General features: G+C 40.1%; 2 protein-coding genes across 2 annotated transcripts; one reads left to right on the forward strand and one right to left on the reverse strand.

Moving 5' to 3' along the window:
* Positions 1 to 272: 272 nt before the first annotated feature.
* Positions 273 to 3,141, reverse strand: vgll3 (vestigial-like family member 3). The gene is made up of 4 exons (XM_029530902.1): positions 2,706 to 3,141; positions 1,645 to 1,996; positions 991 to 1,536; positions 273 to 851 (listed from the first exon to the last, which is right to left on the reverse strand). Exons 1-4 carry the CDS (start codon positions 2,808 to 2,810, stop codon positions 811 to 813), a joined length of 1,044 nt encoding a protein of 347 aa, XP_029386762.1. The 5' UTR covers positions 2,811 to 3,141; the 3' UTR covers positions 273 to 810.
* A 10,635-nt stretch (positions 3,142 to 13,776) lies between these two features.
* chmp2ba (charged multivesicular body protein 2Ba) lies at positions 13,777 to 24,610 on the forward strand. The gene is made up of 6 exons (XM_029530967.1): positions 13,777 to 13,968; positions 16,386 to 16,477; positions 19,055 to 19,249; positions 21,328 to 21,430; positions 21,679 to 21,785; positions 22,786 to 24,610. Exons 1-6 carry the CDS (start codon positions 13,935 to 13,937, stop codon positions 22,897 to 22,899), a joined length of 645 nt encoding a protein of 214 aa, XP_029386827.1. The 5' UTR covers positions 13,777 to 13,934; the 3' UTR covers positions 22,900 to 24,610.
* Positions 24,611 to 24,789: the final 179 nt, after the last annotated feature.

Consider the following 24,789-nt stretch of genomic DNA (forward strand, 5'->3'; position numbering starts at 1 on the left):
TGAATGGTAATTATTGTGTTATTTTACAAGAAGCCAAATAGAGGAGTTTCCATATCTTGGGATTTAATGGTTGCACAGCAAACTCCTGTTTGTTAAGAGGAGCATTTGTCTGTGATTGAATATCCGATTATAAGCAGAATGGTCGTTGAATGATGCTTTTAGTTGGAAGTGTGGGCTATCTCCTGTTCCCGTTCCACACATTTGTTTGGAATGCATTATGCCAATATCTGAGTGGATCCAAATAAGACTTTCATTTGCCAGTAGAGTTTAACAAATTTATTTCTTAAACATATACCAATATTTACACAAGACATTCCTCAAAGGCAAAATAGTAAAAGTAGCATTTGGGCAACAAATTTGCAAAAATCATCCAGCAAACAACAACTTAGCGTGACAAAACTGTACAAAAAGAAAAAAACACTAACAATCACTGACAAACATTTACTGTACAAAACACAATGTGGATCAAAATGAAGCTCTTGAAACAGAACCACTTGGTCTCACACTTGCATCAAAGGGAGTTTTGTGCTGACAGAAGAGAAGAGGCCTCCCAACCTTAAAGCTAGTATCGTTCTCCAAAGGCCTTGACCTGCAGCCAAAGCGTTACATCACTGTTGTTTATGTCCAAAGCCTGAGTTCACCTCCGTAATAAGTCACGTGGACAGTGCAAGAGTCGTAGTCTAAGCTAACAGTTAGCATTCTATATCTACGTTGGCAATACAGTGCTGGTGTTGCAGCCATACATGGATCAAGCCACATAATAGATCCTTCTATGGTGAAACCACATTCTTCCTTAAATCACTACATCAGTTAGAACCAAACTGACGTCTTTGCTTTGGTCTGATCAACAGCTGCAGAGAAGGAGAGAAACAAGACTAAATCATTAGAGTTTTTCACTTTAATTATGAACAGTGTATTTTCTACTGCACAAGCTAGAATACATGTGAAGTCTGGCAAATACTAATAGTTACACTGCTTTGTAATATCTACCTGAGTCATATGCCTCCAGAGAGCCATGTAAGCTTGATGGGGTCCAGGCAACAGAGGTGGCCGTTACAGGACTGTTTCTGCTCGGGTCCATATCTGTCTTCACCCCCCCATTGTGTGGGGAGCTCCCTGTGGTGGTAGCTGGCTGGTTCTGGTTCCTCACGCCAGGCAGCAGAAGAGGATTAAACCTGGGATCCATTGCTGGGCTGTGGGCTGGGTATGAATGGAGCACTGAGTGGGGATGCCGGGAATGGATATGTGCGTGAGGATGGTAGATGTCGTGGACATTGGGGTAGCCACTTGTGCTCTGAGGGTTCAGGCTGTAGGTCCAGCTGTCAGGGAGGGTGGCCTGAGGTGGGAGGCTGGCTTGTGAGAGCATGTGGCTGGCCCACAGAGCTCCATCTGGGTGGTTGAAAGAAACGGGACTGGGGGAAAAGTCTGGGTGGACTGAGACAGAGACTGATGGCAGGCAGGAAGTGGTCTGGGAATGATAGGCGCCGCTGCCGGTCCATCCAGAGCCGCTCTGGCCTTCAGAGAGAGGGCCGCCATCTGAAACCAACACACAGACAATGATTTTAACACTTAAACATTTGAAGTGCTTTAACCAAGTCAAAGAGTTTTTTTACTCTCTGCATAGATGCTTGCTGGTCTTCTCACCTTTCCATAAACCAGGAGTGGGTGAAGCAGACTGCTGAGTCACTCTGAGTGGCTTGGTCTCGCTGAAGGTGCTGGACTGACTGAGTGCTCGGGAGAAATGCTCATCTATCACGTCACAGATGTCGCCTTGGAAGTAAGTGAACAAAACACACCGGGAGCTCAAGTACTCTGCTTCCGCTGGCTGAGTACCATCCTTCAGCTCTGAATCGGATATTGATCTGCGGCCGGACTCGGTCCCAGGTCCGTGCTGAAGGCCCTGATCTCTGGCCAGCATCCCTCGTCCTGTTCCCTGCTGCTGCTGCTGCTGCTGCTCCATGCAGCCCTGCATCTTACTGTAAACACTCAGCTTTCTCTGCAGGGAGAGCAGAGTGACACAGAGATGAACTAACAGATCCCACCGAGAATAAACTATTTGAGTAAATTACAAAGGACTTCACCGCATTTTACAATATAGTTAAATCAACATGCATTGTCTTTAGATATTGCACATTTAACAACATTTTTACTCATCTTCATATGCAAAAAAAATAAATAAATAAATAAATAAAAAAATAAATAATAATAATTTTATGTGGGATCAGCATGGCAGTTGTGCAAAAACGACTTTCTTTTCTCCCATAGCACATTCCAACTATTTGTAAAGCTGAATGTGCCACATTCCTGAGTGACTGACTGGCTGTCATTACATCGCCGTTTGACCAGGATTAATAGTTCAGTGTCATTACGCTTAACCTGATGTGAATGCCAAACCCCTGACTGGAATTTAGTCAGTCAGAACTGAAAATGAAGAGGTGTCTGTGTGTGTGTGTGTGAGAGAGAGAGAGAGAGAGAGAGAGAGCGAGAGAGAGAGAAACAGAGCGAGAGCGAGAGAGAGAGAGAGGGCGGAAGAGAGAGACATAAATTAAAAAGTTCGAGGTGATGATTTGAGCAGATATGAGAAGGATAAACCTTCAGCTGAAAAGCTTTCCCACACAGTTCTGCTGTGAAAATAAAGAACCCACACTTCTTCTCAGACGAGGAGTTTGAGTTTTAAAAGTCCTGCAGCTGGTTTGACGTCTCACCTGTTGTTGCTGGTGATGAGGGTTGTAGTAGGTCGCCTTGTACGCCGCCGCAGGGAGGTAGTGCGCTCCATAGCTTTGGTGGTACATCACATCCAGGCAGCTCATAGCGACAGAACGGAAAGTCTTCGGAGAGAAACGCAACACGACGCGGCTCTCCCTGGGGCTTCACACGGGCTGTATCCTCCGAGCCACCGGCGCCTCCATATATGCCCAAACGCACACAATGGCCATATCGTCCAGTTTGCATACAGACAATGCGCCTCCCGCTGCGCGCTCCGCCAGCACCACCGGGGGCCACAGAATGGATCAAACCGGTGTGAGACGCGTTCACTGGACCCGAATAAAACAAAAACAAACAAAAGACACACACACTTTCACTCTTTTTCCTCCTTGCAAGTTTTCAGTCCGCTTCTGATTGGGTGAGCATTCTTTTCCCCTTTTCTCCCTTTCTGTTTTGGAGGGGAGTTATATTTAGAGAGGGCTGTGGCCGTTTACGCACGCCCACCGGGGAAGGGCCTGCATGGCGCAGTGGAGTTTAGGAAGGCACAAACACAACTGCGCATCCACAGGTTCTGTTCCCACTGCAGCCACCCATTCACAAATTTTATTAATGCACACATAGCATGCTACAGTTCTGAGAGCTGACAGCTAGTAGTAGAGACCACTCACTGCGCTAAACCAAATTATCACAGTATTAATTAAATGTTTTTCTTTAACTTTATAACGATCTGTTTTTTTGTTTTGCTTTTTTACTTTCCAGCATGAAGTTGGCTTCAGATCTTAATAGCTCCAAGTAACAGCATTTTTTCTCTCACTGAGTTTGAGCTTCCTAAGCTCTTAGTCAGGATAATACTGGAATCTGCCTTTTAGTAGTCAAAGACTCGCCAAGCGCAAGTTTTTAAATGAAATCCATTTAACTGAGTGTGAATACTGTGCCATCTACAGAAACCAATGCTATTCAGAGACAGGTGCATTTGAGTTAGCCAACATTATCTTTAGGGAGCCATTTTGCTTTTCACTGTTGATATGAACGTTGGCGGTGTCAAAAGGTGTCCAAAATAAAAAGTGCTATATCCAACAAATGTGACATATAAAAAGCTTGCATATTGAAAGTGTGCTTGTTGCTCTCTTTGTCTTTGGTTTCTGGCATGGTTAAATCGACATAACAATGGTGGTTCAGGGTCATTCATCATCGCCATGTCTAATTTGACTGACTTCTCTTTTTGAGTGAAACCCGTTAACGGAGTGAGTTGAGCAATTTGCTGCCACCTGTTGGAGAGGACACTGACATGTCATTGGTTTTTATCTAATGGAGGCTAGAAGATCAGATGAGATTGAACATATTTGTCAGTTACCACAATACAAATGAATTGTGTAACATTAAAATAATTGAATCATGTCCAGGTTACCAGGTTTTTAACTCTAACTCGAACTTGATTTCTTAATGCGGATATTATTCAAAATGTATTATGCAATTTTAAAACAATCATGCAATCCCCAGGGTGCCTGAATTACATCTGTAAATGTGATTTGGTTTGTTTAACTTAACCAAATTCTGTGTAGACAGTATTACTGTGTTGAAACAAAGGAAAATGCAGACTGACAAAAAGGCTGGCGGAGTACTGTACTGAAATTCTGTTTTTACAAACTGGCTCCCAAGAGCAGTTACTCAGCACAAAAAGAAAAGCATTTCAAGCAGGAGATGCTTAATTTGTGTTATAAATCAAATCAAATCTTATTGTCATCTACAAAAGAAGAGAAGAGAAGTGAAAGATGTTTGGCAAAAAGGCCCAATTGTGATGTCATAATAAATTCTGAATCGTCTTGATGGCCAGTAGCCACCCTTTGGGCTCAAGCAGACAGAGGCCTGCTCAGAGGTTATTGGTGCACTACTGACATCGTCTGTTCTGGACTGGTGAGTCACGTTTCTTGGCAACCTTTAAGCATCAATAATATTTCATCTTCCGCAGTGGCCTAATTCAGTTATATTACTTTCAGTTTTACAATAATATCAATTTTAACAAATTCAAGAAAAATGGTATATTTAACAATTTCCAGGAACCAGTTCACCTGATTAAAGCTTGGTGTGTTGAAGAGAAAATTCAAAGAATTGTGTTATAGATACTAAATTCATTTTGCATTATCAAAGACCTGCAACTGACTTGGTTAGTTAGGCCAGATAATTATGAATTATGGCGCACATTATTATTTCTATGATGATCCCACTTGGTTGTGTATACCTCTAAAGCCCATGATCCTTGATTCATGATCCTCATGAGCCTTGTCACACTGGCCTTGTGTCTTTCTAACTTTACATCCTGGATGTTGCAAAATTTCTTCAGTTTTATCAGTGAGTTTCAACAAGGATGCAGCTGAAGTAAGTTTGTTTGGCCACCGAAGTTCTGTCAGCTCCCTCAATATAAATCTCAGCAACTAATTGTATAAAGCAGCTGGTGGAATTGGTGATTGTAAATCTCTTTATATTGGGGTCAGGCATGAAATATGTATGAAATACTGCCACTTGCCTTCTAACTCAGATTTTAGACTGATTTCAATCAAATCCATTACCAGTGGCTTTTAAGGCTTTAAATGACTCTTTCCTGCCTCAAATCAGACACTGTAACTCATCAACTTCCTTTAAATCTTTTCTGAAGAAGCATTTCTTTTTGGAGCTCTGTAGGCTGAGTGCAATATTGGTTATTCTGAGTCTGGAGCAGACTGCATGGCTATCACTCTTTCTCCCCATTTCCCATCATAAAAATGGTCCAAAAAACAATAATAAATGCATTTCTTTGTCTTTTTTTCGATAGTTGTTGTTTAATATAAAATGGTTGTTTCGCTGTCATCTTTTCTTACATGTCAGATTGCTTCTTTTATCTGGTTTGACTTTTTGATATGATATCAACAAGTAAATGATAACTTCATATGTCATGCCTACCACTAATAATTTATAATATCTGTATGTGTTGTCTCAACTTTTCCATGGGTGGAAGAACCATTTGCAGCACAGTTAAGCAGGTGAAATATCCACCGTGCCACTACCATTACTTTACAGAAACCCCCTAAAAGCAGTTCGAAGGGTAACAAAGTAGTTCATGAACATTGTTGAATGCATGCAGATGAACACAGTGTTGATACATACAATGAAAATCCAAGACACTGATATGATCCCTGGGTTGCAGCATTGTCCCAAAATGATCTGCTGAACATCAGGAAGCAACACATCCTCTGACCTGAAAAACAAACAAACCCAACAAAAAACCCAATAACTTTTAAAAATAGCTTTTAAAGTTTCAAAATGGGAAGCTGGTTCTGATGTTACTTGGGTTTATTGGTATGAGAAAAAGAGGTCACATCTCCAAACAAAGAAAAAGAGCTTGTAAACTTAAGAGCCAGCTCCACCATAAAACCATTAAACTATTTTCAATAGAATCATTGTTGAACCTGCTTCAAATCTCTCTTAGAGATATATGTTTTTGTCGCTGCTTTTCATTTGTATGTTTTCAGTCTTACCTTTCATTAGAGCACATTGTGCCTTCTCAGTGGTGGGAGAGAGAAGACATTATTTATTCTGTGACCAGCCCTCCATGCTGTTGTTGCCAAGTTTGATACTTGAGTTGACAGATCTGATAACAGTTCAAAGGCTGTGGCAACTCAGTATCGGCAAGTCATAGTTTTCACTCATGTTTCATTCACTTTGATTTCATGAAAGGAATGTGAATTATTCCATCACAAGCTATAGATGCTGTGGTGGGACAGTTTTTTGGAGGAACATAACCTACACAGGAGCTAGAAAAACATTAATTTTGTACATTGTCATGTAAAAATAAGGCTGGAAATTTATCTACTCTTTTTTTTTTTTTTATTATTCAAATTGCAATTCCTTGCATGCCAAAAATGGGAGCTCTCTTTGTGTAGAGGCAATATTTGAACATGTATTTAAAAAATAATAATAGCCAGTGTATAATGATTTGTCTGGTCAGTTAATCTTAGAATAAGCAACAAGAAAAAAAAAAAAAACATCAATGAGCAACAGCATCATATCCATTACAATAAAGTTGCAGAACAGCGAGTGGAAAAGTTTTTAATATAGTCAGTATCAGTTCAATAAATCATGAAAATTCTGCTGTCACCTGCATTTCCTGACCCAGATTGCTCAGAGTGACGCTGTCAGCAGACAAAAAGACTGATTATGGAATCATGCAGAAATGGCAGGAGATGGTCTCCATCTAGTGTTCTCACAGAGGAAGTCTTGTCACTCGCCGTCTGTGCTTCCTTTTGGAAGTGGGGCAGTGGAACACTATGAGTGATGCCTAAAGACAGTGCAGAGAGTAACAAACACACTGATTTAATGCAGTGTCGCATACATGTACACACACACTCGTGCCATCATGCACACTTGAGAGCACACGTTACAACAGACTTAAGTTCTCTGACACAGACGCTGGACCTCGGGGGTTTTCCACCAAACATCTGGAGCAGCCTGTGCCTCCACTCCTCTGCTCCTTAATGAGGCACACAGATGATTATTAGTGGATGTTTTGGAGGGGAAAATGGAGGAGAAGAGTATAGGACAGAAATTAAAGTGGAGTTAGAGAATTGTTTGCTTTTCCTGCTGTGAACCCCTAAAAGAATGAATGATACCTCCAGTGCTTAAGATCTAAAGAAATTTTACAAGCTTAATAAACTTTAGATCACAGACAGATTTCAGAGACCATTCTTCTCTGGGAGGCATGGTGTATTGGGGATATAGCCAAGGAAACCAAAAAAAAAAAAAAAAGAAAAAAGAAGAAAGAAAAAAGAAAAACGGGTCACAAGTGCTGTGTCCCAGATCTCACTCTCATTTGTAGAATATGGAATAAAAGATTGAGTCAAACCTTTTAAGCTTTAACAGACACTGACAATTAAAAATATTTTTCACAGTGTTTTTCCATGGTTGGCAGGTTTTGTCAAACACCATTTCAGCAAAAAATTCCAGTATCATATCAAGTAATTTTTTTTTTTTTCTAATTAAAAGATCTATCTTTTTCAATCTCTCGCTGGACCCCTGATGAGGCAGGTGTGAGATAATGCTGAGTGCTCTTGATGATTATACCTCACATTAAGCAGATTGCAGCATCATGAGTTTTGTGGGGTGGTTGCTAGCGTTCTTCTGCCCTGGAGAGGCTCTAACGAAACACACCTGCCTGAGCTGACTCTCTGGACGACCTGAAGGTGTGGATGACAACGGTGATGATGAGGATGAACGTGATGCACAAGGCTCCTTCACGAAGGGAAAAAAATGAAGATCACAGGCATGAAGAGTCTTTATTAAGCACGCAGCAGCTTGGAAATGGCTTGGAGGTGGACATGTAGTCTTAATTGGCTTTACACACTATTTCAAACTTGTTCAGCACTAATAGAAATATATGTAAACAAGAACTGCAAATTTCACTGTGTTAAGATACCATGTACCCGAGCACAGAGAGTAGAGCAGAGGCAAAGGTCTGAAAGTGACTGATGATGTCTCTTCTTTACAGCAGTTTCAACTACACGTTCAATTCAAAGCCCCACAATATGTATTGGCTGAGTCTTAATTTACAGACTCTTTAAGACAAGGTGACATCACAGGAGGCAGATTGTCCATTCACTGGATGACATCTACACAGACCTTATTATGTGGAATTGGTGGAGTTCCCTTTCTAAATAAATAAAGAAATAAAAATGCATTCAATGCATAAAGAAGAAATGTGTGCCTAATAACCTCATTGATATATTTTATTATTTCAGATTCAGATTCAGATTTATTGTTTTTTGTGAAACAATATATATATGCATGCCTCTGCCTGCATATTCAAGGTTGATATGTGCATGCTGCTGCTGCTTGTGGGAATAAAACCTATTCACTGTGTGTGTCAGAGGTGGGGGAGGGAGTGTAGACATTAAAACCTAATTAAAGAGCCGTTAGTGCATCTCCAAGTTTGTGGAGTGATGCAGTATGAGTGGATTTTCATGCACTATCATATGTAGAGGAAAACTTATCGTACATATTGTACGTATAGTGTGACCCTTCATTTATAATCCATCTTGAAACAGACTGAAAACATATTGAGATCATTTGCACTTAGCTCTCACCTTAATGAGAAAAAGACAGTCATTTGTAAATTAATGGAAATGGAATTTCCGTGTGAAGCCAACAGGAAAAAAAAAAAAAAAAAAAAAGCTTCTTTTTTTTGTCAAATAAAAGCGACACACTTTTTCCTCGTCTTTGTCTGAGTGATCTCACAGATTCAGTCTTAATTGTTCTAGCCGTTATTGTACATTTTATAAATGGAAATGAGAGTTTTAATTGCCAAGACCTGACAAAGGAAAGTACTTAATCTAGAATGTGTCTGAAAGTCTGTTTGTCTGTTAACAAAGTGACCAGTGGCTCTGACAGAGTCTCCATACTGACCTTGCTTAAAAAGCAGATAATTGCTTCGTCCATCCTCCAGTTTTGAGTCCCACTCTGCATGTCTAAAGATAATGGAACCTGCCCAGGCTGCCCAGCAGAAGTTAATGAGATGATGCAGACTCAAAGCTGGGGTCATCCTTATTCATATCTATTCACCGTCCAATCACACAATTTGGTCCAATCTGGGAAAAATTTTCCTCTAAAACAAAAGCAGCACATGGGTAAAGATGTTAAACCTGTAAATCCAAAACAAATTGCAGTATATATATTAGTTACACAGGACATTGGTGCTTAAACTGTATTTATGTGTGAAATTAAGGATATGGGGTTCCTGCACTATCACTTTCCAGGGCTAAATTTTCAAATCTTTTTTAATTAACGGATAAACCTTGGGAGGAATGTTGAAGAGATTCATTTTATCTGCGGCAAGCAGGAATAACACGCAATAAATAAATAAATAAATAAATAAATAAACAAAGAAAAAAAGACAAAATGGAGTAAATCAAGACACTGGAAGCTTCTTTTACTTGTTTCACTGTGCAGGGGTTGATTTTGGGTGAGATTTTGGTTTGGTGATGGGGAATCATTTTTATAATACAGCACTGTAATTGTTTATTGACTAGAATATCATATAGTTTTACTTTTCATAAAAGATCAGTACAAATTCAAATAGGTCATAAAAAAAATGTTTGCACTATTTAGGTCAGATATAGCAAAATAATAGAAATCCCTTAATAAGCTACTTCACAGACCTTTCTTAATTTAGCATTAATAATTTAACACAAAACCAAAATCATGTGGCATTGACGCCATTCTTGCTCCTCCAGCTTGGTGATGAAGCCACAGGCATCATGTGTAACATATCTAGTCTTTCTGAGTACATCTATGTAGTATGTAGTGCAAATGAGTGAGTTTCTCAATTATATGATTAATGAATCTTCCAACTTTGTCTGTTTTCTGTTTTCAAAACTTTCCAAACCGCCTTTGCAGTGCGAAGGACTCGTCCTTTGTTGCCCTTCTAGTTGTAATGACTCTTATTCCCTTATGCTAATGGTGTGTCTGAACCTCAGCCCCTGCTGGGACCACCAGCCTTCTTCTTTTGGTCACAGCCTGGCTCCAGGGCTGGAAGGACCACGGGCTGCAGAGACAGAAGAGTGAGCGGGAGAGGGAGGGCTGTGGTTTGATGCATGTAAGATCTACCCTCAGACAGATTGGCCACCTCAGGCTAAAAGGACCTGTGGATAGAAGTGGGTGTTATTGAACCGTATGTGTGTGTGTGTGTGTGTCTCGCTGAGTGTGACATCCAAAATTGGCGCCAGCAGCAGATTTAAACAATAACACATCCCTGTTTGACCTTTCTCACTAAATCCACAGCCTATCTGGAAGGTTTGTGTGTGTGTGTGTGTGTGTGTGTCTGCATGTACAACCATCTCATCACCATCTAAATGCAAAATCTGCATGCTTGTGTGTGTGTGTGGTTTGTGGGAGACCGGGGCAGTTGGGGGTGGCAATGATGATGAGCAAACACTACAGGGGAGAATAAGCTCTCATTACCCACAATTCCCAGATGCTGTGCTGCGCCGGTGAGCGCAACTAGATTCTTCCCATGGGCAGAAATGAGTGGAGTCACTCACTCGATTTATTGGACCATCCCAAATTCTCCTGCCCTCTACCTCCCCCGCTGTTCCCCTTCCTACCATCCCTGTGCCCCCCCCATCAGCCTCCTGCTGTCTTCTGTATGTCTTCCGTATGTCCGTATGGACATGGATGGACAAGACAGGTGTCTGAAACTCACCACCAAACTCTCCCCCCCCCCCCCACCCACACACACACACACACACACACTCTTGGCCTCTTGGCTATTTTAATCCATCTCGTTCTATCTGTATAGCAAAGGAGAAGAAGTGCTGTTGAACTCCCATGTCTCCCATCACAATCCCTTGTCTTTCTGTGTTTGCATACAAACATATATCAGTGTGCTTTCATGTCAGTGGCACCGGGAAGAATGCAGCATACAGTCATGTCTCATAGACTACGATTTATGGTTGATGAATATGGGAATGAGACACACAATGCAGAGGCCTAAGGGAGGTTTGTTGAAATTCTATTGCAAATGGCAAGACAGTAAGAACATAATGGAATTCATGTTTCTGCAGACATACGGGTTGGATATTGCCCTCCTGTTATTAGAAAAAATGAGGTAAGGCTGTGGTTGTGATGAATATGAAGTTGCTGAATCTGAGACATTCAGCTGTTTGTCAAGATTAAGTAGACCAAATGATATTTGCAAGTGAAAGTTTATGTGGTGACATAATAACGTATCTTTTGTTTAAATTGCAGTTATTTTTGATGGAAATTCTAAACTGTGGCAGGAGACATGGAATAAAAAAGGATCAGTTGTGGTGCTAAATTTCTGAGTGTCTTCTCCTCAAAAAATGAAAAGACACAACAAGGTTTGGTTTTTGGAAGTCCATGACTGAAAATGAAAGCAGAAGAAAATTGTTAGCATAGCACAGCAACTACACAGTCATTTAGTTACAAGATTAGTGCGATTTGTTCGATGATACCTTAAAGCTGAAAAGCTATATATGCTTTATAGCTGTGACTCCCACTGATTGCGCAGAGATCTCATTTCACACATGAACGTTCCTTTCAGCTCTGTGTGTATTTGTCCATACACTCTGTAGTTAGTGCCTTAACATTACACGTCTACTTGCCCCCAGGCTAGAGCACAGATAAGAGGAGGAGAATGGAAGATATAAAGAGGAGAGAGTTGAACATAGCACAGAAAGGGAAGTATTTCTTTCCATTTTATTTGTTTGTTCATTCACTCTGTGCTGCCATAACAGCCATCATTGCACTTTCTAATATGACCTGTATTCCCTTTCTGTGATGTGAAGAAGTGATAGAATAATAGAAATAAGGCTAATTTATACAGAATGCACTAAATAAACTCATTTTGAACCCTTTCACTGTCTCACACTGATCTGAGGGACAAAAAAGTTCAAATATGAACTCAAGTATTAATTTGCATTGCTGCGATGTCTGGGCCAAGCCGGGGACAGATACAGGCTTGGTACCTACAGTCCCTCTGGGTGCTTGGGGCTAGATTTATCACCACTGGGACTTTGTGATGATGAAGCCATTTAGCTGGGTTCCCTGTAGTCCTCCACTGATTAGCGGCAAACATCTTCCCTAACAACCTTAACAAGAACGACGCCTCAGGACGGCGTGCCAAAGAATACAGGCAAGTGTCTGCACACACACACACACACACACACACACACACACACACACACACCTCCTTTGAGATAGAAAGTGCTAAAGGCTACCAATCCTCCCCTCCCTCTCCTCAAAGTCACCTCTTTCTCCTCCATCCAAACTTGGCATCTCTCACAATTTCTGGGTTGAGAACCTCCCCTCCCACCTTCCACTGTCTCGTCTACCTCCCACTACCACCCTTGCATCGGACACACGTACACCAAATTCAGTTTGTTACGGTTCAAGAGTCCCATCACCCCATATAAAGTTGCTTTCAGCATTAATATGACATAAAACAATAGGAAGACATGGACCCACTCTGGAGTGTAAGGAAGCTGTCTCTTCTAGAGGAAACAAGCAAGGAAAGAAATGGTGAACAGAATTTATGAGACTTTGAGAAACCACAGGGAGGATTTTATAGGCAGTATCTCCCTCTGTGGATTGTTTCCACATGATAGTGTGGAGGAATGAAAATGTCAGAATACTGAATAACAGTATATATTTGAGTTCTATATCCAGTATATACACTGATAACATGCTGAGGTGCATAGACTACTGGGATAAACCCCACTTTAAACACACAAAGAAAGAGAAAACCAATTAAAACATCAGTTGGATTAAATATCCTGTAAATATGAAAAGTAAAGATCCTTACAGACTGTAAATGGGTTAGGGTTCTTTGCTTGTCCAGCCTGGTCATTTGGCAGAAACAGGACATTTCTTTGTTTCCAGTGAACATTTTCTCAACATGAGCTACTTTCTGTGTTTATGCTGCTTTCAAAGACTGTAGGAAATATGATAAATCTACATAAACAGACAATAACCGAATATATATATATATATATATATATACACACACACACACACACACACACACACACACACACACACACACACACACACACAGCCGGGAGAGCAGGAGGAGTTTCAACACTCTTTGTGATTTTTACAAATGATTCAAAAAACCTTTACCCTGGAATGGCCAATATGCTATTTTACAAACTGGAATGTGCCCCCTACTGCATTAATGTACATATAGGTGGTTTTATGAAATAAACAGCTCTTTAAACAGTCCATCCACTGTGTGTACAGGGACGGCTGTACCTGTGACTGTTACCGTATGATTTGGTATCTCCTACACATAATAGGCCCTATGCTATGTTTATTATAACACTCATAAAAAGTTTACAAGCAAGTGTTGCCAATGACAATAGCTACCATTTATGATGGTTGATGGTTGGCACACTCACATTCTTTAAGACACGGCCTAAAAGTAAAAATGTTAACAGGATAAAACATCATTTCAATCCGTCTTTTACGAACTACACGTGAAGGCACCGAGACAGTCCTGCTGTGACGTCACGCCGAGCCGTTGTGTCGGTGAGCTGAGGGAGGAACTCCGACAACAGAAAAGTGAACCAGGAAACCGAAGCTGCCGAACTGACCCCTCCACGGCGGCTCCAACCTCAGGAACAACACCGTGTGTCAGTGCGGCATCTGGATTTCATATTTAAGTTGACATAAAGCAGCAAAACATGGCTTCCCTTTTCAAGAAGAAGACTGTTGACGGTGAGTTTGTGCTGTGTAGAAAGCTAGCTAACTTGTTTTTAGCCCATCTTAAATTAGCTTTCCCACATTAAACCCGTTCAGCCGGTTCTGGGTATGAGTCACCAGGCACCATGTTTTCTGAAGTCTAAAATCAGACCTAATCTGGCTCAGCAGAAAGCCTTACTGCTGTTTGTGTCCGGACAACAGCGGGACTCTGAACAGCAGTGTTGCTGCCTGAGCTGTAAGCGTTAGCCGAGCTGCCTTCCTGTTTTTCTGCCGTGGAGCTCAGGTTCACTGGCTGAGTCACCTCAGCTGTCACAAGAAAATGTACAACACGACGTTAAATACGTCCTGCCAAATAGATCAGCACATCTAAAATTAGTTTTCATATTTCTTTCATTATTTGGCTGAATCCAAAAGCTGCTTTTCCTCACACTGTCCTTCTCAGAAGGAAATTAACTAAACATAAACTTGTTCTTGACTCAAAACAAGTGCCTTACGTTGTGTAATCATGAACGGTGCGTTACAATAGTTTACAGCCTGAGACTGTCATGCTTAGTGAGCAATGAACAGGTGTCAACATTTTTAGATTTTTCTGTAGGTGAGGTCAAAATGGAAAACCTTCAGTCTCTCCTTTTTTTTTATGTTTAATGATAATTTAATTAGAATTATTCCATTCCAATCACTTGTATTAACTCATAGTATGAGATTTTCAGAGGGAGGGCAGACTTAACCCATCCTGGATTTATTTGTATAGAGAATTCTGTGATAGAAAAGTATATTATCTGCCATAGAAAAACTGGATCTGCTGGTAAAGGCAAATGCTTTCACAGCACCGCCTACCTACTCCTCCCATCAATGTCAGTCCAGTTTCACCCATTCCCATCATCTGCAGACTGTACTTACTATGCTGCGTTGCCTCCGCCTTCATGTCAAGCCTCCCAAGTCTTCGCAGCTGGGACATTTCACAGCGCCTATCCTTTAGCTTTCTAAATTTGTCTCATCTCATCTTACCTGGATGCAGCTTTTTTTTCCTCCGATGTTGCCCTGAGTGCGGTGGTAGAGGTAGTTTCAGATTTTTTGGCGAGTGAGGAGGGGGGGTCGGCGAGATCACACATATTTGTAGGACAATATCCCTCCCACTTTGAGACGTTGGCGGCACGTCAGCTTATACGTATATGTCTGATTCTTACAAGTGGTCCAATGCGCATCCGTGTGTTCACCAAATTCAAGACTGCTGTACTTTTCAAAAAGAATTAAGCAATTTTTTTGCCCCCTATAGTTCACTTATTTATTTATTTCCCCCAAATAGATATTTGGGGGAACTTTTAAACTTTTTTACTTTTAAAAGGCAGTTTATATGAAGTTGGGTAAATACTTTAGTGGTTTATCTTTCAGTATCTAGTTTTATTTATTGATTTATTTATTTATTTTCATTTTTGTGTATATATATATATATATTCATTTGAATTAATGAATGAATGAATTTTATTTCTATGTTTATTTACCCACAGGTCTAACTCTTTTAATGCTTGGGGGTTTTCTGACTTTTGGACTGGATCAAATGCATTTGTTCCATTGTCAGTGTTAAGGCTAAAATCAATTGTAGAATAGGGCAGACCTGCAACTGTTATCGTTTTCTTTCTGAATGTGCTCAAGATGTGTGTGTCAGTGTGCCTGTGTGAAAGACAAAACTTGGGTCTTCCTTATCTTGGAAGCCATGAATGAATGAGTGACGTCAGGGTTATATATTGTCTCACATGATACCACTTTGTCTCAGCTGACTCATTGTTGGTGTGAGCTGTCCTGGGCAGAGTGCATGTAATTTGTCAATATGCTGCTGATCATCTGCTGGTGGTATTTTACAAGCTTGTGGATGCACACCCAAGCATGCTCAACTGTTGAAGCACTGATTAGATGTTTGACATTTTTTCCATACAGCTGTCTTAGACTCTGCCCTTGTCCAATTGCTTAGAGGAATGTTGCAATGTCCAAACTGAAAACTCACATTCAGCTGTCCATACTTCATCACTGCACATTTATTTGTCTTTACTTTCTTTAAAAGAAGATGGTGGTTTGCCTTAGATGTTATCTGACATTTGTCTGCAGTTCTTTATGTGCTCTCAGCTTTTCAGCTGTTAGCTTCTGATAATGTCAGCTATGCAAGTCATGAGTGATGCTGGAGACTGCAGTTGAATTACCATCAAATAATCTAGTTTTGTCACTACAAACTGTGGCCATGAGTTCATGAGGTGAATTTAAACAAGACCAAGGCCCTTAAGTAAGCTTTCATGTCAAAAAAGTTTCACTGACTTGTCACAGAATGTATATTTGCATTTTGGTAATGAGAAAGAGGTTAGTGGGTGTTTACAAATGTACAGATTTTAAACATGATTAACTGGGCTTTCCTAACTCTCTCTCGTTCTCTTTCTCAAAAGACATAATCAGGGAACAGTCAAAGGAGTTGCGTGGCACTCAGAGACAAATCACCAGGGACAGAGCAGCGTTGGAGAAACAAGAGAAACAAATGGTGGGAACACACACACACACACACGTCAACTTGCCATGCTTACACACACTTGCAAATTCTGTGTTTTAGGAGCAAAACATCTTCATGCAAAACATTTCTCACAAATTTCTACAGATTGCATCAATGCTTTATAAACCCCCTGTTCTCCCATCACACTAGATGGAATACATCCATTTCTTTCTTTCTGGGATTGAACCTGATTGGCTAATGAGTCTAAATTAATAGACAAGATAGATCTTGTATGGTGGCTTTGCTTCAGGCAAGTGTGTCCTCTCTGTCTTGCACACACACCGTTACACGATAAAGCTATACCAGCAGAAATACATTACCACTCTCTAAAAGATGAAAGAAAGCAGCTGTGTCCTCTCCCCTCTGTTGTATTAAGTAAATATCATACAGGACATAATTGCCTCCCTATGGAATAACATTTTTATTTCTCATTAATGCTTCGGCTAATTAATGTTTTTTTGTTTTTTTTTTAAGCTTTGTTACGCACTCTGAATAAAATTTACATTCTTTAAGAAGTGGAAATGACCTAAATTTGCAGTTTAGCGGATTCATGACTGTCTGTTACCCCCCACCATGCATACTGTGAGTTAGTGTATATACACACAAACATTTACATGCACCGTGCATAGTTATGACACAGAGCAAAGATTATTGCTCAAAGTTGCAGGCTTTCCAAGTTGTTCATTTTCCATGTGTCTTTATAGGACTTAATAAATTACAAATGAATGGAATAAAGAAGGCAACGCTGTTGCCCCACAATAAGAAGGTTGTGGGTTCGGTTTCCAGCCTGGGGCCTTTCTGTGTGGAGTTTGCATGTTAGGTTTCCTCCGGGTACTCCGGTTTCCTCCCACCACCCAAAGACATCATGTTTGGGTTAACTGGTGACTCTAAATTGTCCGTGGGTCTGAGTGGTTGTTGGTCTCTGTCTGTCTCTGTGTGTTGGCCCTGTGATGGACTGGTGACCTGTCCAGGGTGACCCTGCCCTCACCTGGTGTGAGCTGGGATTGTTTCCAGCACCCTCACAACCCAAAAATGGATAAGCGATAGCAGATGAATGAATGAATGAATGGATGGATGGAGAAAAGAAACAATGAATGAACCTGTAATGAAGGCCCTTGTTTGGGAAATTAGGGTATGCATAAGTTCTCCTCCAGCTGGATAAAAGAATTAATGTCTATTCTTAAATTAGAATGTAAGACCTTAAAATGTTGCACCTTTTCACAGTTCATGAAGGTTTCCATTACACAATATATAAATCACAATTCAACTTAAATGATGCCCAGCAGTTGGCAACCTTTCATAAGTTTTTTTTTTTTTTTTTCAGATTTTCTTTTCCTTATTTTGGTTGTTGAATAAAAATACATTTAAAACCAAACAGAAATGGCATGTCCACGCTTGGTAAAATGTGCAGTTCTCAGTTTCTTTCTGTTAAGTTGTTTTCTGTGTTGTTTCATGGGAGAACACTCATTGTCCTTCATTCCTCCACCTCCTCCCTACATTTCTGTTGTAAATAAGGCAGTATAAGCTTCACATGAACAGCTTCTCTGCTTTTACCCCTTTCTGTGCCTCTTAATGCATTCATAATTTTTCAGATGACACTGCACTTGACATTATTATTATTATGTATGTGTGCCTTTTTTCTGTCACACAGTTATAATTTTTCTCTTCTTGACATGAATTAGATTTTTTTCTCCTCTCAAGAAGACACATAGTGAGATAAATACACTTTGTGTGTGCATATATGTGCACGTGCTTAGAAGAGACAGAATGTGTATTTGCTCTATTAAGCATTAATAATTGATTATTATTTCCTGAAGATAATGCTTTCAACGCACACAAGAAATAAACAAGGCATGCCGGAGCTGTTGTACATAACAGTGCTGAAGGCTTACTGTAACTTGGAGCGCCACTTTTTCTCTTGGGATGCTCACACACATTCATGCCCACACATTGGCCCTCATGGGCCTCAGTGCATTTTCAGATGTTTACAGAATCTAAAAGCATGTATTTGCCTACCAGTGAGAAACATTTGATCCGGACAACTGTACTGCATCTATATTTGGAAAAACATTAATCTGATGGGTATATTCTAAATATGTTTGTTTATCAATATGTAGTGTGTATGGAGTGTGGAGGTACACATTAGTGGTGTATAAGAAGAAGAATGAACTCAATATACTTTCTCTCAGAGATCGGTTAGATGGACACAATGTCAAAAATAGCACTTTTTCTTCCAAGTGATGCAACTAAATGTGTCCAGGACATGGTTAAGTATGTCGCCTTTAACACATTTTATCTATGTTCTAAATGCTCTATTATTCTCAATTTATATGCATATCATACTGGAACATTATGTCTAAATTTTTAGCTATAGGACAGGCATATTTATCCATAAAACCTAAACTCTCAAGCACTGAATAGAATTGGTGTACTTGTTCCACATTAAATTATATTTGACGGGGATTTGCTTTCCTTGCTGCCCATTCTGTCTCAATACATTTTTGTGGAAATCTTATAAGTGTCAGGGAAGTGTACCTAGTTCTCACATCTTAATCTTTCCCTCTCCAGGAGGCAGAAATTAAGAAAATGGCAAAGAGCGGTAACCGGGAGGCATGTAAAATCCTTGCAAAGCAGCTGGTCCAGCTAAGGAAGCAGAAAAACCGGACATACGCCGTCAGCTCCAAAGTCACCTCCATGTCTACGCAGACAAAGGTCATGAACTCCCAAATGAAGATGGCTGGTGCCATGTCCACTACAGCCAAGGTAATATGACTCAAATGACAATTCAAATGGCAAGCTAACATGATTTTACAAGAAGAAAGTGCAGCACGGATAACAACAAGCCAGAAATTCTAATTGGTAATATCTAGGGATGTGCCAAAAAAGCGATCTATATAAGAATCGCAATTCTCATTTACTACGACAAAAAAATTAAAAATAAAACAAATCAACAGGCTGTATGCCTCCATTTTTTATGTGGGATATCCTGACTTCACCACAGAGCCGATTCTGGAACATACGCATGTGCAGTAAGCACCAAAACTAGGAGGAAACTACAATAATGGAGGATAAGAGAGATTCAACCGGCCCCATCCTCATTGAAGGCAAAGATTTGGACTCTTTTTGGTTTTTACCTAGAGCCCTATAAAATCTGTTTTATTGTTTCCCAAATTCCGTTTAAATTTTTCCCATATTTTTATTTTTTTTCTCCAGTTTTTAATTTTTGAGAATTCCGACAATTTCTTCAGTTATGACTGAAGACACACATTTAAGCAAAAACATAACAATAAAACAATGAAACATGCGTCCAACAACTTTGGTGGAAATATCAAATCCACTGTAAATTTTTTTTCCGATTACTGAAATCTCCAGTGATGTACTTAATAAAAAATAAAAAAGACCAGGGTGCGGTCCCTGTGGAGGGGTCCAGTCTCTCGTCTCGTCTCGTCTCGTCTGGACATCACTAACCACTACGCCACCATGCTGCTCAGATTACCACATACATTTACATTTAGTCTAGTCTGGTCTGGTGTAGTCTCCAGTCTCTGAGGTGGTCCGCTCTCTCCAGTCTCTAATCTGGTCTGAATCGACTTGAATTGTGAGATAATAAAAGATTCCCCTCCCTAGTGATACATGTGGATGAGCAGTACCTGCAGTGGATGAGACAAAAACAGCCTCAGTCTCCTTTTTCATCCAAAGTTTGTTTATTTAATTTATTCTAGGAAAATATGTGGACTTCTTCAATGGATACATGAAACAGCTAGAATTTGTTACACAGGGTAGGAGTTGTCCAAATTAGATTAAAGGGATAGCTTGGGTTATTTGACCTGAAGTTGAGTGTTGTACTAATGCTATCGGTGTATTACCTGTAGTGGAGTCAGGTCAATGCCCTGTTGATTTGGAAAAGCAGCCAGGAGTACTGGCACAGAAGCTCAGTGATGTGCTGCTAAGGAGGAAGCCAGTCAAATTTTCAAACATGCCCACAGTACAAAGCTAATAGCTCTCTCCTGACTGTGACTATATTCCTACCTGTATTTTTATTGTGAACATTAATTGGTTTTAGTGTTTATCATTTATTTGTCAATATTTTTGTCAATATAGTTTTGCAATTAAAATATTCATGTTATTAATGAATTATGAACAGTAGTAATTGGCCCAGAGCGATATATCAGTCAGGGTTGTCAAACACAAAGAGGTCAAATATAATTAGGCTTCAGTTAAATGAAGTGTGATGTTGTGATGGTGTGGGTGTGTGTGTTAGAGAGAGAGAAAATGTGGGAATTGTTATATATTAGATGCTTGTGCAATATCCCCCACACACAGGCAAGCAGGCTTTTTCCCAGACAATAGTTGCAACTTCCATTCAGCTTTTTCAGGAGATAGGGCTTCACTTGCGACCCTCAATATAGCATGATGTGGAGCAGCACACACAGCTACGTGGAGTGATGTGTCTGGCTCCGCTGGGAAAGTAGGCCGCGTTTGTGCTGATCTTTCACAGGAAGGAACCAGATGCATAATTTGTGAGTTAGCCTGTGCTGAGTTATTTGAGCACTTCTAATATCCAAATAGGCCAATAAATGCAGAGAAAAGGAAGCTGACATTTCTTCAGGACACTGACTTGTGATAGGCCTCTGATTCTCATGGAATTTGAGTAAATTTGGCTTAAATCTTCTCTTATAAACAGCTGTGTAACAACCAACACAGATCCTATAAATGCATGATGCCAGCAATAGCCTTTGTTTTTTTTCCCTCAGGGACAGTTTTTACAAGGTGTTGTTTCTCCAAAGCAGCGGTTAAACGCTTCAGAGTAATAGTCTAACCTTCTTGAATTACATCAACAGACAATGCAAGCAGTGAATAAAAAGATGGATCCACAGAAGACCCTGAAGACCATGCAAGACTTCCAAAAAGAGAATATGAAGATGGGCATGACTGAGGACATGAGTAAGGACCAATGATACATGTATAAAGACAGGTTATCTGGTCTTTACAGACTTGCCAACGTGATGGGACTTTAAACAACAGTCTATAACACACACACGTATCAATTAATAAATATTATGTTGTGTAGGAAATGTTGAAAAGCATTTTCACGAAGCTGCATCACCCTCTCGATTGAAAGTTGATGTGTTTGACTTGAACATCGCAGAGCTGTCTGTCCTTATCCATCTTATCTTGTCTTATCTGTGCAGTCAATGACACTTTGGATGAGATTTTTGATGAATCTGGTGATGAAGAAGAATCCCAAGACATTGTCAACCAGGTTCTGGATGAAATCGGCATTGAGATTTCAGGAAAGGTAAGGGATTCAGAGAGAGAGAGAGAGAGAGAGAGAGAGAGAGAGAGAGAGAGAGAGAGAGAGAGGCTTGACACACAAGGCATCGGTGGAGATTCTAGACACATTAACATTAAAGTTAAAAAGTTTTATCACATATGTATGTGCACTGAAGATGTAAATTTGATTGCCCCAAGCAACATGAACTGAACAATAACACGTGTTTTACTTGACTAATAAAACGTATTTCAGCTGCCACACGGTGGGGCTAGCCTTCAGCTCTTCCAGCACTGTAGTGTTTAACAGCCAGACTGACCATCTGCTGTGTGACTAGCTCCCCCTGTGGGGCTCTGTGAGTTATTACCTCTTAGAGCGGAACACACAAACCCACAAATTGTCCAATAAACAAGAAAACATCTGCAGAGAATAGTCAGCTTTCATAAAAACTGCTTTCGCATTTGGAGATGGTAATTATTTCTTTCTAAATCACAATAAAAAAACTATTATATCATGCACTTTGTTAGAAAAGCACAAGACTCTCAACCAACCCTGAAGCTGAAGTTACACAAGACTCACAAACTGTGGTAGTTTGGAGGAATGTAACATAGGCATAATGCTCTTTAAGAGAGGAAAACGACACACATGAACAGCGACAGTTTTTCAGCAAAACAAAAGGCCAATTTAAATCTGATTATGTCCTTTGCTATTATAAAAGAAAGTCAAAGAGCTAAGATAATGTAATATAATGATGCAAACCTCTTGTATTACATTTTAGGAATGTGACAGTAATTTCAAGGAAAAACACACATTATTTGTGCAGCAGGGTTTGCTACGTTATCAGCTAAACGTTTTCTAATTTATAGTTATTATGGCCTGATCCAGGTCTTTTAGATTTGGTTTTGTGGTGGCAGGACACAGCTGTGCACAGCAGGCAATCCTACAAGTACCCAGCTCTGACTGTGTATGTGTTAAGTTTGAGTGTGCCTGCTAATGGGATTTTTTTGCGTGTGTGTGTGTGTTCCAGATGGTAAGAGCTCCAGCTGCAGGAAAGAGTGTCCCAGGCGCCGCTTCCTCCAAACAAGCCACCATCTCTGACGACGAGATCGAGAGACAGCTCCGAGCTCTGGGAGTGGACTAATTGCTGTGTTTGTATTAATGTTCACATTAACAAGTGGTGTAACATTAATACCCATAAATACAGACTCTGCAATGGTTCATACACTACAGGTGTAAGAAGGGGTGCATGCACACACACACACACACACACACACAAACACTCCAAGATGTACATTATGACAGACTAATACTCACAGTTTTCAGCAGGTACAGATTATGAAAGCAGATCAGCTCATCTATTTAAACACGGATAATATTTATTATGACATTAGAGTGGCCCCAGCCTGAAGGTGGACCAATCATGCCTGACCTGAGGAACCACCTGCGGTGTTGTTCAACACTCATCCTTGTCTGCTTAAGGTCTACAGTCTAGATGTGACCTGGGATTTGATCGTTTCCGCATTTGATTTCCAATCAAAGGCGACTTTTCCATATAATCTATCATCTTTCAAATGATTGATGATAGATGGGAGATAGTAATTAAAAAGAGCTTAGCGGTTTTGGGTAAGTAGGTGGAACTTGTATTTCTTCTATTATCACTATAGACTACTACTACACTACACTATTATCCTGCTACTATTCTTGCCATTTGGTCATTTAAAGCCCATTAGATTTACTTTCTAATAGGCAAACTACCCACATTTAAACATCTGGACAGCTTTTCTTGCACAGCAACTTTATTGTGCAAGTGAATGGAAAAAAATCTTGACAAAGTTGATAATTGCCACAACACAAAAAAAACAACATATATTTAAATAGATTGTTGATCATCATTTTTAAATCTAGGTTATAGTCTAGACACGAGACCAATGCATGTAAAATGTGAAACTGATATTGATGCGGTTGGGGCCTTTACGTAACACGCGTGAGCTGATGACACAGATCAATCTGAGGGAGAACTGGTGAGCATCTAATTGGCACCATGGACGTTCCAATGTTGGGTACATTGTGGAACAAAACCAAACACAAATTAGAGGCTGATGAATATCTCCTGGAATCTTGGAAGAGTTTTGAATTGATTGTTTGATGCTATTGCATAATCAAATGGGTTTGTTCTCTGGCTTCTTGGCTGTTGCTTGCAATCTGATTATGTATTTTATATTGGACTTGGGATTTACACAGTGATTGTAGGATGGGTTTGGTCCTGCAGTCCCTCCTCTCTTTCAGCTGCTGTGCAGTTACTGTCATTTGTTATTTTACACTGCCTCACTCGAAACAAACACACACACACACGCGCTCGCATGCACAATACACAGCAGAGACAAAATGATGGAAGTGTTTGCTAAAATGACACTGTGATCCAAGCGACATTCTCTCTTGTTCAGAGCTGAAGCGGATTTCTTCGTACTGCTTTGTTAAAGTCAGAGCCAGCTTCTGGCTTGGTGATGAAGGCAAAGACATTTGTTCATATTATTGTATACTTTATATTTCTCTGGATGCTTGTGTCCACACTGATTTCCATTGCCAAATTAAATTAAAAAGGTCATTCATGCACGTATCTGACACACACAATTTATATTTCTTTGTTTGTGAATCATTCTAACCTTTTTAACTCTCGTGAAATTGTGAATGGAAAGATTTTGACATCCATCGTCCCCATGTCCCCAAGATGTACAATACAATGTACAATGTAAAATGAACAACAAACTCATTTTTTCCCCCTTGTCATTGTTAAGTTACTCTGTAAAGGGTTGATGGCTTTTATAAGGAATAAAGTTTCTTTGGGTACAATATGTAGAATTTTCCAAGCTTCTCCTTTTAAAGGGCCATACTAGTGTTTTTTGAAACTCCATAACAATTTAAACTGCACTTTATATCTTCTATATGCAGTGTGGTTCATTCAATCACTGCAGACAGATGCTCATCTATAGCAGTCTCTTTTTGAAATGTGTTCATATTCCATCACAATGAA

Source organism: Echeneis naucrates, chromosome 21, assembly GCF_900963305.1.
Source record: "Echeneis naucrates chromosome 21, fEcheNa1.1, whole genome shotgun sequence".
Classification (NCBI taxonomy): Eukaryota; Metazoa; Chordata; class Actinopteri; order Carangiformes; family Echeneidae; genus Echeneis; species Echeneis naucrates.

Bases quoted from the DNA above. Each gene is read 5' to 3' on its own strand.
- vgll3 (XM_029530902.1), bottom strand. From the start codon at position 2,810: ATGAGCTGCCTGGATGTGATGTACCACCAAAGCTATGGAGCGCACTAC. The intron at 1,997-2,705 runs GTGAGACGTCAA...CTCTCCCTGCAG, and splicing joins CTCATCACCAGCAACAACAG to AGAAAGCTGAGTGTTTACAG. The intron at 1,537-1,644 runs GTGAGAAGACCA...TGTTGGTTTCAG, and splicing joins CACTCCTGGTTTATGGAAAG to ATGGCGGCCCTCTCTCTGAA.
- chmp2ba (XM_029530967.1), top strand. From the start codon at position 13,935: ATGGCTTCCCTTTTCAAGAAGAAGACTGTTGACG. The intron at 19,250-21,327 runs GTAATATGACTC...TTACATCAACAG, and splicing joins CCATGTCCACTACAGCCAAG to ACAATGCAAGCAGTGAATAA. The intron at 21,786-22,785 runs GTAAGGGATTCA...TGTGTGTTCCAG, and splicing joins GCATTGAGATTTCAGGAAAG to ATGGTAAGAGCTCCAGCTGC.